The 12563-nt window shown below is 34.6% G+C and overlaps 1 protein-coding gene across 1 annotated transcript; it reads right to left on the reverse strand.

Annotated features, from left to right (window-relative positions):
* Positions 1 to 650: 650 nt before the first annotated feature.
* LOC120299456 (vomeronasal type-2 receptor 26-like) lies at positions 651 to 9273 on the reverse strand. Its single transcript, XM_039324311.1, has 6 exons — positions 9269 to 9273; positions 8755 to 9043; positions 7595 to 8452; positions 5667 to 5894; positions 2635 to 2761; positions 651 to 1546 (listed from the first exon to the last, which is right to left on the reverse strand). Exons 1-6 carry the CDS (start codon positions 9271 to 9273, stop codon positions 651 to 653), a joined length of 2403 nt encoding a protein of 800 aa, XP_039180245.1.
* Positions 9274 to 12563: the final 3290 nt, after the last annotated feature.

Raw genomic sequence — 12563 nt, forward strand, 5'->3', positions numbered from 1 at the left:
ACATATCTCCTTTTATGACTAAAGGAGAACAAGAACATTTAGTCCCATTGTTTCTGGCCTAGCACATTGCCTGCTACAGCAAAGTGGTTCTCAGACTTTAAGAATTGTGGAAAGGGATTTTAATTTGAATTTTCCTGTCCCTTAAAAATGATTAAGGGGAATATTGGGAGATCTTGAAGTGGAAAGTAAGGCACTCACATTATCCCTTAGAATTTTTTTATTAACAACATCTTGAAACACTTAGAAAGTTGACAAATGTTTGGCTTCATATGTGCCAGGGATCTTTTCCGTGTTATGATGATATAACAAAGGCATTTTCTTTCTTTTTGGCAGGGTTGTTGTGAAGCCCATGGCTTCAGGATTTATATCCATAAAGTTTTACATTAATGCACATTATATAAATAAAATATTTTTAACATTTTCTTGATTAACTATCTCTTACCATTCTGTTTAGGGCTCAGAATAACTATTTAAAATTTCAAAGAAAAGATGCAGAGCAATTCTATAGCTTGTTAAATGAACTTTTCAGTACATTGTTTTCTACATCATATTGATGTAACGATAGAGGGAATCTTAAGCTGGGAAAAAAATCTATATGCTAAAAGTAACCAATCTGGCTTTATTCAAAGGATCTGGTGTTAAAATCAGTTTCATTTTTTCATTAGTTGCTTCTTTTGATTCAGATCAGGTCTCAGAATAATAATATAGCATTTGGGGGAAAAGATGCAACCTAGTAATCCAGCTGCTGAAGCCAAAATAGAGAAGATTTCTACAGCCACCATATATTTCCCCTTGGTGCTCAGATAAGTTGGAACAAATGACACCCAAACACTGCAGAAGACCAACATGCTGAAAGTGATAAACTTGGCTTCATTAAAGCTGTCAGGTAGATTCCTAGCTAGGAAAGCCACTGTGAAGCTAACAGCAGTCAAGAACCCCAAAAAGGAAAGGACTGTATAAAACATGGTGGTTGAACCTTCATTACATTGCAGGACAATTTCTTCAGCCACGGAGTGCATGTCAGAATCTGGGAAGGGAGGAGAAATTGCCAGCCACACTATACAGATGTTAAATTGAGCCAGGAAGCAAGTTAAGATAATAGTAGTGGACATCTTTTTTCCAACCCATTTCCTAACTTTGGAGCTGGGTTTAGTGGCCATGAAAGCAAGGACCACTATAATTGTTTTTGCCAATATGCAAGAAAGAGCTACAGAGAAGATGATGCCAAAGGCAGTTTGTCGCAAGAGACATTTGGCTTGGTCAGGTTGTCCAATGAAGAGCAAAGTACAAAGAAAAGAGAGGAGGAGAGCAGTGAGAAGGCTATAGGTGAGATTCCTATTATTGGCTTTAACGATAGGTGTATCCTGATATTTAATGAAGATCCAGAGCACCACAGCTGAGATGACAGAAAATGAGACTGCAATTATTGCTAAAGAAATCCCCAAAGGTTCTTGATATGTTAAGTAAACTATACTTTTTGGAAGGCAACCGTCCTTATCCCTGTTTGGATATTGATCTTCTGGACATGGGAAACAGTCATCTAAGTCTGAAAAAGAGACCATTCATGAACACATTATTATTTTGAAGCATCTTCGTTTCATTTTCAGTATGCCCTGATTTTACAGCATTCTGCAATTTTACTTGCCATATTTTCCAATGTATAAGATGACTTTCTAAAGCATGCAAATCAGCTCCGAAGTCGGGGGTCATCTAATATGCCAAGTCCTCTTATACACTGGAAATTATGGTAGTTTCCGGCGTATAAGATGACTTTCTAAGCATGCATATTGGCTCCGAAGTCAGTGGTCATATTATACGCTGAGTCATCTAATACGCCGGAAAATACGGTAGCTCTCAGTTTGATTATGGAATCCCTTTATATGGTGCTGCCCATATCAAAACCATAACTGGTCTACACTTAACTCACTCAGTTCTACTACTCCTGCTTGTACTTGCTCCTAGTGGCTTACCATATGCAACTGAGGTTGCTAGTTATCACCATTCAATCCCCGAATGTCACTGACCCAAGTTACAAGTGTGACCACCTCTCTTTAATGGTATCTGTCTTTCTCAATAAGCCCAATAGGTGGGCATGCTACAGATCTTTTGTGTTAAATGTTGTGATGTGGGAGTTCACAGTTGAATCTGGTCTGTACCATCCAGCCTTTTCCAATACTATTCAACCTGAATTACGACGCATCCCTAAATTTTTATTCTTGTAGCAGGCTGGCAAATTTTGTTGTTCCCCAAAAGTGTTGGACTCAGGAGGGTGATTTGTCTGGCAATTGGTAGGAAAGGTGAGTTTTTTAAACTGTTATTTATGTTTAGAAGATTGTGGGAAGCCTCTTAGTCTTATTATATGAGATAGACAACCTTATGAATTCCAGAATCATTCAATCAATCAATCAATAAATCAATTATTCAATCAGTTTACTGTTTTTTTCTTTTTTTCAGTGCCCAAACTGGCGTGGATTCTATATGTTAAATGTTTTTTTTTCTGAAATAATAACGGTTTATAATCTTTCAATATGATGTGATGGTCAAGATTTTCAATCACCATAATATGAATTAAAAATTCAGCCCTGGTTTATATTTATTATATCATTAATAAATTTGATATATTCCTTTGCTTACCCAACTGGTCAGCTATCTTTCCTTCTGGACAAAGTTTACAGTCATAGCAGCAGGAAAATTTTACTTCCAATTTTATCTTGCTATGGCCAAGAGGACACTCCTTATTACAGATGGAAAGTGGTAATGTCTATTCAGAAATAAAATGAGAATTCACACATAGAATTTATTTTGGGCGGATTGTTCTCTCATCAATTGTATACACATTAACTCTTTGTATATAATGCAAACAGTGGGTTTGCATTTTCCAGTTTTTTTTTTTCCTGATGTAAATTCCCTATTGTGTCTTCAACTGCTTCTTATTTCATACATGTTACATTAATCAATAGAACTTTCTATTGGGGCAATATATCTAAGCTGATGTGGGAAAATCTGTAATTCTGGATCTCTTAGAGTATGCTCTGATTGAGATCCCATTTTTGGAGGGTCATATAAAATCAAATCAAATTTATTCATATAAAAATGTTAAATACTTTAACTCAGCAAAAATATAGGGTCACCTAATATGCAAGAGTGCGGTTACCATCCCATACAAAATAATAAACATAATATGTAAAATTCTGCCTTACAAATGTAGAAACAGATAATAAATAATTTTTCCATAATACTCCTTCCCTCACTGTTTAGTTTATAATTTACTTTTAGAATAATAATAATAATAATAATAATAATAATAATAATAATAATAATAATAATGTTGAAAAGAACCTTGGATATTATCTAGTCCAACCCCCTGTTCAGGCAGGAAACCCTATACCATTTCAGACAAATGGCTGTCAAATGTCTTCTTAGAAACTTCCAGTGTTGAAGTATATATATATGTATATCATATATATCATCTTCTTTAATGAATGTTCTAGGTAGTGAGAAATCTTATTTGAAATGCTGCTGTCTTATGATTGGATAGATAGATAGATAGATAGATAGATAGATAGATAGATAGATAGATAGATAGATAGATAGATAGATAGATATTATCCTGAGCAAAAATTCTTTGTTTTTACATCATATATTAGAATATATTTTGATATATATTCTATATATTTGATGTGATTTTATATATTTATACATATATTTATGGTTTTATTTTAATATTGTGAACTAAAGAGCCCTGGTGGTGCAGTGGTTAGAATGAAGTACTGCAGGGTACTTCTGCTGCCTGCTAGCTGCCAGCAGTTTGGCAGTTCAAGTCTCAGCAACTCAAAATTGACGCAGCCTTCCATCCTTCTGAGGTCGCTAAAATGAGGACCCAGATTGTTGGGAGCAATATTCTGTCTCTGTAAAGTGTTAAGAGAGGGCTGTAAAGCAATGTGAAATGGTCTAAGTGCTAGTGCTAAGTGCTACCCAAAGTTGCCTTGTGGTGACAAGTTAAGTCTTCAATAAAATTTCATCTTTTTCTGGGGAGGGGGACATTTTATTAAAAGTATTAAAGTTTTAAATGGAATATAGGAATTAACAAACTAATGCAGAATAAAAAGAACAGAGAAAAAATGAAAGAGTGAAAAATATGCAAGAAATTGATAAAAATAGAAAGAAAAAGCTCCCAATTTATTTTTACAGCAATACAAGAATTATTACAAAATTATCTCTCACTCTAGGTTTACCCAATTTTTTCAATCATTGAAACTACAACCCATAACTGCCTTTTCTTTCCTTTCATATAAAAACATATCAGCAGTCTCTGGTCAATTATAACTGTAGATATCATTTAATTTAATCATTTCAGAATGTTCCAACTTCTTCACCAACCAGAGGAGGTTATTAAAAAGATATATATTTTAGATATAGAAATCTTAAGCCATCTATTTGATCCCAGTAAAGGAGAATATTCCTTGCTCTGGGCTGAACTGAATGGTCCCTGCTGTTCTCTGAACATGGTATCACAAGGACGATGTTACCTAGTTTGGGTAATAAATGTCTGCAAAAAACAACCAAACTCAAGAAACACCAAGGATGCCCCCCCCCACAGACACCTCTTTGACTTTAGTAGTTTGTGTTCATGTCACATTAAAAAAAACACCCACTCACTCCTTTGGGCAATCAAAGGGCCTGAAGACCTCATTCTGAGAACTGGCCTGGAGCTCCAAAGAAGATGTATCATTCTGGGGGTGGTTAACAGACTAAAATAAGATCCCACCTCCTCCCCATGTAAATCTTGCTCCCTTCTTTCTAATCCTTTCAATCTGAAATAAATTTTAATGTCAATATTTATTGCTCTAAGTTTTCATCTTTCACCTAAGGTTTATGATTACAAGCCATCTAAATATGAGCAGTATATTGCTTTAATAAATAAAAAATAATATAGGTAGTCTTTGACTTACAACCACAACTGAGCCCAACATTTCGGTTGCTAAGTGAGACAGTTGTTAAGTGAGCTTTGTTCCATTTTACGACTTTTCTCCCCACAATTGTTAAGTGAATCACTGCAGTTGTTGAGTAAATATGGTTTCCCCATGATTCAAAAAAGGTGATCACATGACTCTGGGGTGGCACAGCAGTTAGAGTGCAGTACTGCAGGCCACTTTAGCTGACTGTGTTCAGCAGGTCAGCGGTTCAAATCTCACCGGATCAAGGTTGACTCAGCCTTCCATCCTTCCGAGGTAGGTAAAATGAGGACCCGGATTGTTGGGGGCAATGTAAATATATATACATTGCTTACTGGTGTACATCGCTTAGAGAGTGCTCGCACTTAAAGCGGTATATAAGTCTCATAAATAAATAAATAAATAAATAAATAATGCAACTGTCATTAAAACGAGTCAGTTTCCAGGCATCTGAATTTTGATCACATGGCCTTGGGAATCCTGCAATGGTTGTAAATGTGAAAAATGGCCATTCCTCATTTTTTTTCAATGTTGTAACTGCGACTTGTTACTAAAAGAACTGTTGTAAGTCAAGGACTAACTGTGATCAATAGCATATGGATTACTAAAGATTTGCTTACTCTTAGTATTGCTGTAGTTGTAGTTATTTAAACATTTACTTGAATGGATCAGTGGCTAATAATTTCAGGAACTGGGAAGAATGAGACAAACCTGGTTAAATATGAGGGGCCAAACGGCTTCTTTTTCAGATATGGTGAGGAGCTTGTCTGGGGGAGCTGTGGGGTCAATCTCTCCAAGTTGGACTTTCATAAAGGACTTGTTTGGAAATGTGAACCAACTGAAAATATCATATCCAGTTTCCAGTTCTCCATTGGGGCCAAAGGAAACCTGTTCTCCAGCACTGTTGTTAAAGGAGACTTGTTGCAAAAAATGGTGCAGCTAAATGAAGAAGAAGAAAAAAAGACACCGAAAACAATTTTGAATCTTTGAAGGAGATAGGAAATTCTATATTTGTTTCTTTCAATTTGGTCTAGGCTTAATGAAAAGTAAGCTGTTCAGATCTGCTGCAGTCTACATCAATTTCAAACTGATAAAGACATTTTTATCAAATGCATTTTCTACTCTCTGGTGAAAAACTGTCAGATGAGAATCCCAACACAAAATCAACAAAGGGAGAGATCTGAGGGATCACTTTGCTTTGATTAACCATTTCAGAAATTGTGAATTCAGTGTTCTGCCATATAGTGTTGGCAAGATAGAGAACAGCCTGGTGGCCTAATGGTAAAGACTCTTCCTCCCATCCAGAAAGTTAAGAGTTCAATCCTAAGAAGCGGCAGATGTTTCTCAATCAGGGTGCAAAGAGAAAATATTTGTTACAAACTTCTTGTGGTGTCAGGAAAGCTTTCTTGGCCAGTAAACACTCAGTTCCATTCAGTTGCCCTGACTTTACCCCAAATTCAGGGATTACAGGATCTTAAAAAGGCACTTAGTGTAGGCAAGATAGAATTCTCTGAGATAGAAAATTCTGGGAGAAGATAGATTTTAATTCCTGTTACTTTTGTAAAAGAAATAAAGTAAAACAAATTAAACTTGCCTTTTTCTTCGTGTGATATATTCACAACTTTGCTGTTCAATTGAATATTCCTATTTTTACAGATTTCTTGTCATTTTTATAATTATTTTTATTCCCTTTAATTTTTAATGTCTATGGAGATTATCATTCACCTATTTTGTTCTAAAATGCTTTTTCAAAAGATTACAGGACTTTCTCTCTTTTTCCCTTGAAGATATTTTGTTTCTCATCTAAGAAGCTTCCTCAGTGTTAACGCTGAGACAAACCGAACTGAAGCCATTTTCATTTTGTCTTCATTGTCATATATTTAGTTAGAAGAATGAGGATCTGCGTGTAGTTTTAAATTAGCCAAAACATTTCACATGTATGGGAACCAAGGTTATTGCTGATAACATTTTGGCAGAATGTCTGGTTTTCAAACAATTGGTGAATGTGATTTATGATAACAATTTGAGGTGGGAAATGAAACTTGCAACTTTGTAACCAAGGTGGGGGATTTAGTCTTAGGTTCACCCTTGTATGTGCTATTATGTTGTAGCCAAATAAAATTATTCTTTAAGGAAGAAATGCTTGCCTTGAAGTTCTTTTAAATGGTCTCATCTATCAGAAACATGACACTCAGTTCTGAAGTGAAGCAATACACCTTCAAAGAGAAACAAAGGAAGTCCAATTGCATTTTGAAAAAGCACTTTGGGGAATCTTTGAATTTTCGTAACTCCAAAATCCATCTGATTAGGAATAATAATGCTATGCAAGGAAGCTTTTGAGTATTTACATTTAAAATTGTCAAATATAATGGATTGAATAAGATCCCGTACATACCATTTTAGACATAAAATGAAGTTTTATGTCACATATTTCTAATTGTTTCTAGATCTAAGCTTTATATTTTCATATATTAATTTTATTTTCTTTGATATGAAAATATCAAGTATTTCCATATAGCTTTCAAATCTATCTTTAAAGAATTCTAACAGTTAAAATAACACAACAAAGCAAAACATAAAACTGGTCTCCTATGCTGGTACCTAATGATTTCCCCAAATTTTCTACTAGCCAACATTACCTGCCAGGGTGATTGGAGGAAGAGCCTCCATCTCCTCTCATCCATTTTTTGACCCCTTTTATGTTTGGAAGATCGCAAGGCCTTCAGAGCATGTGCCACAGCATAGACTGCATTGTAGATGCTATAACTATGTACATTCATAGTGGTCTCAAAGACAGAATTAGGAAGAGTCTCCAGCTTCTCTTCTCCAGTGCACAGCACTCCAGCATTCTCATCTGTAATATCGCTGGAGAATGAGCATTCAAATACATCTTTCCAGAAATCCCTAATAAATCCATCATCTTTTTCTTGGTTTGGGTTTCTCATCTGCATATATTTTTGGAACCCAGTCAGCTCCTTAGAGTGAATTGCAAATGAAAGAGCACCATGGAGAAAATCAATGGGCAACTGTCTTTGCATCCGAATGGAAGTGAATTCCATCTGGGCTGTCATGATCCAAACTTTGGCCTTTCTCTCCTTTGGAATATCATCATAATTGGAAAGATAGATCATTACTCTGAAAGGTTTTATGCCTGTAATTCCAGCACTTAAGATGACTGCAATGACTGTGCTTTTCATTATTACTTTGAATATTTTACTTACATTATCTATCCACTCAGCACCTTCATTACCAAAGACCATTTGGGGAAGACATTCTATAAAGTCAAAGCAGATTCCTTTCTCTGAAAACATGGAAAGGCAATTTTGAATGAACCTGTCTCTATCTTTATCATACAGAGAAACTAATCCAACCCAGGTCCATCCAAAATGCAACAATAAGTGCAGTATTCCTTTAAATTGGTGATACTCATCTGGGAACATCGATTTGACAAATATTGCTGTTTCAGTATTCATCTGTGGAGCTGATCCATATGTGATCTAAAAGGAGAAAATCAGAAGAACAAAGATATAAAGGGTATCTTCCAAAATAAAGAAAATAAAAATGAAAAGCAAATCATATCTGTTGATTTAATCCAATCTTTGAGTTTGAGTGGGATACAAAAATAGGATGCTTAAAATTAGTTTTACGTGACATCTGCAGTTTTGCTCATCAGGTAAAAAGGGACAGCCTTATGACTTACTCAAAGTTTTGCTCAAATATTTCTTTTCAATGAGCAAATTTTTGAATAGAATAAATAGCTGGTGAACATCTCATATTGATCCAAATTTGTATCTCTCACCTGGGGAAATTTGTAGTTGCACAGAATGATTGCCATGTTTATACAGCTGTTAATACGGGCTCCTCCAACAACTGCTATTGTATTGGTCAGGTCATTGCATTTGTAGTTGGGTATAAATTTATCTTTGGTAGATAGAAATTCCATTGCTAAATGATAAGTTGTAATTTCCTCATGGCTGTCAGTAGCAATATGAAAACCAAGGCTAACATTAGGTAACAGCCCATTTTCATTGATCTCCTTTACAGCAAATGCCAGAGCCAAAGTGTGCTGGTAATTATGAGTGATGAACCTTCAGGGAAAGTTATAAGCCTTGTCAATACATTTCTGTTTCAGAATTGGACAGCTATTTTAATTAATACATATGTATTCATAAAAATATAAATTAGTGCTGATTGTTTTTTCTGGACACCTGGCCTTTGGTCACTATCAAATAATAGCCCCAGATTGTATCAACAGAAGAGAAGTTCAAAGCTATTGTTAGAAAGTATTAACTTTACAGAAAGAATGGTAGTACCTCATAACCAACTTTCAAAGGAGACTGTGTATCAATCACCAGTAACTCAGTTCAAACATGGATGGCATAGATACGTTCATCATCAGAAAAAAAAAAATCTGCTATTAGTTTTCTATGTTTCTATCTGATTTCAGTATTATCTATATCTTATCTGTATTTTCTAACTGAAGGAAGCCAGCTCCCTTTTATTTTCCAGATTTGTAATAACCTAAATTATACACTAAGGGTTTCCTTTTTGATATATGGATGAAATAATAATTAAAAAACCTCATCAAGATTAACCAGATAGCTTCTGCAATATTAAGATTAATCCAGATAAGGATAATATTTTTAACTTTGGGTTGAAATGAGGCATCCTTTGTGCTCTCTGAGTTTGCTAGTTTTCTTCAGATGTTTCATTGCCCTAACTAGTTAGCATTATCAGCACTGATGATGTTACCTAGTTAGCCTAATGAATCCTCTGAAAGAAAACAATCAAGCTCAGAGAGCACCAAGGACCCCTCAGATTAGTCCAACTTGTTACTTTCAACAAGGGACTTTGTTGAAGGAAGGAAGTTTCTTGAGAAGAATGAGTCATATACATTATGGTTAATAATATTCATCTCAGTTTCAAGATCAGTATTAGAAAAGATTAAGCATTTGTGCAGTCTAGAATTAAAAATGACTAAATATGGTCAATGGATCTAATCAAATGACTTGACGAGCAAACAATATATTTAAGCATAAAAGTGAAAGAAAATACAGCTTTTTTGCGGGAAGAGGATGTGAGGTGTGAGTATGAGGAGAAGTAGTAGGATACCTACTGGTATTGATCAAGGACATCAAAAGAAGGAAGGCTTTGAAAAGTGAATTCATTTATAAGAAACAGAACCTGATAAATAATAGCAGCAATGATTAAATCTCCAGATTGATAGTATTTGTGGACAATTGGGAGAGGACTACTAAGTTTGCAGATGTAGGGAGGAGAAATGCACATCACAGTTGGAAAAAAAGGTAAAACCAATGTTTTGAATATAATTAATTCACTATAATTTGTAACCATAGTAGACATCAAACAGTAGACCCTATGTTACCATTCAATTGAAAAGCTGACCATTCCTTAATATTATCTAAGATTAAGATAATGAATTTTGTCTAATGCTAAGAAAATAAAGAGTCACAGATGGAATACAAGTCCTTCTTTTTCTCCCTACATGCACTTCTGATTTTCGAAGCAGATATTAATGTTTTAATCCATGGTCATAATTTTTACAGTGTCTGCTGGAATTCCCTTAAGATTTGAAGAAGAAGGGACAATAACTATCCTTAGTTAGTAATCAGTAATCAGTACCATTCTTTGCAGCAGTAGTTTGAAAAATATCAGAATGAAACTTGTTTATCAGGTCTCAATAGACATTGCTGCACTTTGATGAACCTTTGTAAGTAAGACATGAAGTAGAAAATAGGGGAGTAAGACTTCAGTTACACAAAAGAAAATAAAGCACAATTACAGGGGAAAAAAAGAATAGAGATACACCTGTTGTGGTCATTTTGCTCACCAAAGTCACTTAATATTTTATCCTTTCTTCAGTGCATCGTACTTTGCTTTTTTAAAAAGAAAATCCTAAATTATTCTTTTTTTAATGCTTAATTTAATTGATTAAATTGTATACTTCCCAGAGCACCTCTCTGAAGGAGATGGGAAGTGAAGAATAATGAAATAAATAAATAAATAAATAAATAAATAAATAAATAAATAGCAGAATCTACCTTGCATTTTATAATATTTATTCACGCTCTCAAAGGACATCATCATCAAGGAATGTAGAAATGGGTGTTGATCCTGTTCTGGTGAACTTATGCTTCCTCAACTAACAGATGGTCATCTTCAGAAAGTTCCTTCTGCTATCTCTGTCTCTAAAGATCCTGCATAAATCAGGAGAACATTTGTAGTACCACCCATGGCACGCCAGCTATGACTATTTCAAGCAGATTAAGGAGGCCATGTGTATTACTTCCCTTACTTTACCTTACTCATCAGTATACTATAATTCTTGGCAATTGAATTCTTGGCACATTGACACTTAATTGTTTGTGAACCCATTTTAGTTTTCAATATTTCTGCATAAATCAATAAGTAAAGTGAGATCTGTTCTCCACACAGAACAGATTTAAAAATATATAAAGAAAACCCAGTTGAATGCACGCGAGCTCGTGATTTTTGGAACAGGATTAAAGTATGGTTGGAAGAAATATTAGAGCAAGCGGTAGAACCAAAACCAGAACTCTTTCTATTAGGTTTAACTACGCAAAAGCATGACAAAGTCATACTTTATTTAATGCTACACATTTTAACGGCTTCCAGACTGGTTTTTGCTCAAAATTGGAGGAATAAGGGAACCCCAACGAAAGAAGAGATCCTGCATAAAATTCTATCATGTGCTGAGATGGATAGGCTTACAATGATTATGAAAGACAAGACAGAACACGAATACTTCGAAATCTGGGGCAAATCTTACCGTTGGTATGAATTAAGAACTGCTCAGACTTCAAGTTAATGGTAGAATTAAAAGATATACATAAATGTACATATAATTGTATATATAATTTTATTCTATAGAAGATGAGGCTTATATAGAGGTTAAGAATGATGTATTAAACTTTTGTACCATGATAGGAATTGATAGGAAAATTCATTCTGGAATGTCATGTTTGTCCATTGTTGTTTTAATTGTATTATGAATAAAAATTATTAAAAAAAAAGAAAAAAAGAAAACCCACTTGCACATATGAGTCAAAAAATTATTGTTGTTCATTTATTTATTGAGGAGTGCTCATACATAGAGGGTCAGACTGAATGGCAGACTTTACCTTACTCATCAGCATACTATAATTCTTGGCACTCTGAATTCTTGGCACATTGACACTTAAATGTTTGTGAACCCATTTTAATTTTCAATATTTCTATATAAATCAATAAGTAAAGTGGGATCTGTTCTCCACACAGATTTAAAAATATATAAAGAAAACCCAGTTGAACATATGAGTCAAAAATTATTGTTGTTCATTTATTTATTGAGGAGTGCTCATACATAGAGGGTCAGACTGAATGGCAGACTATGACAATAACAATACAGGGATTCATCCAAATGAATGCAACAGGGAATTGGATGTCAATAATTATTGCCTTCACCATCCAGCTAAAGTCAAAATAATCAATGCTCCCTTTATGCACTAATTTTAGTAGGGAAAAATTAAATGTCATCCAAGGCTCAGGAATAATAGTGACATCAAAATTAAAGAAGTCACAATGATG

The sequence above is a fragment of the Crotalus tigris genome, unplaced genomic scaffold (assembly GCF_016545835.1).
Source record: "Crotalus tigris isolate CLP2741 ecotype Arizona unplaced genomic scaffold, ASM1654583v1 scf7180000024297.1652928, whole genome shotgun sequence".
Lineage (NCBI taxonomy): Eukaryota > Metazoa > Chordata > Lepidosauria > Squamata > Viperidae > Crotalus > Crotalus tigris.

Coding starts and splice junctions, on each gene's coding strand:
- LOC120299456 (XM_039324311.1), bottom strand. Junction 5,895..7,594: donor TCCTCCAATCACCCTGGCAG/GTAATGTTGGCT, acceptor TTCTTCATTTAG/CTGCACCATTTTTTGCAACA. Junction 2,762..5,666: donor GGCCCCTCATATTTAACCAG/GTTTGTCTCATT, acceptor ATTTCTGAATAG/ACATTACCACTTTCCATCTG.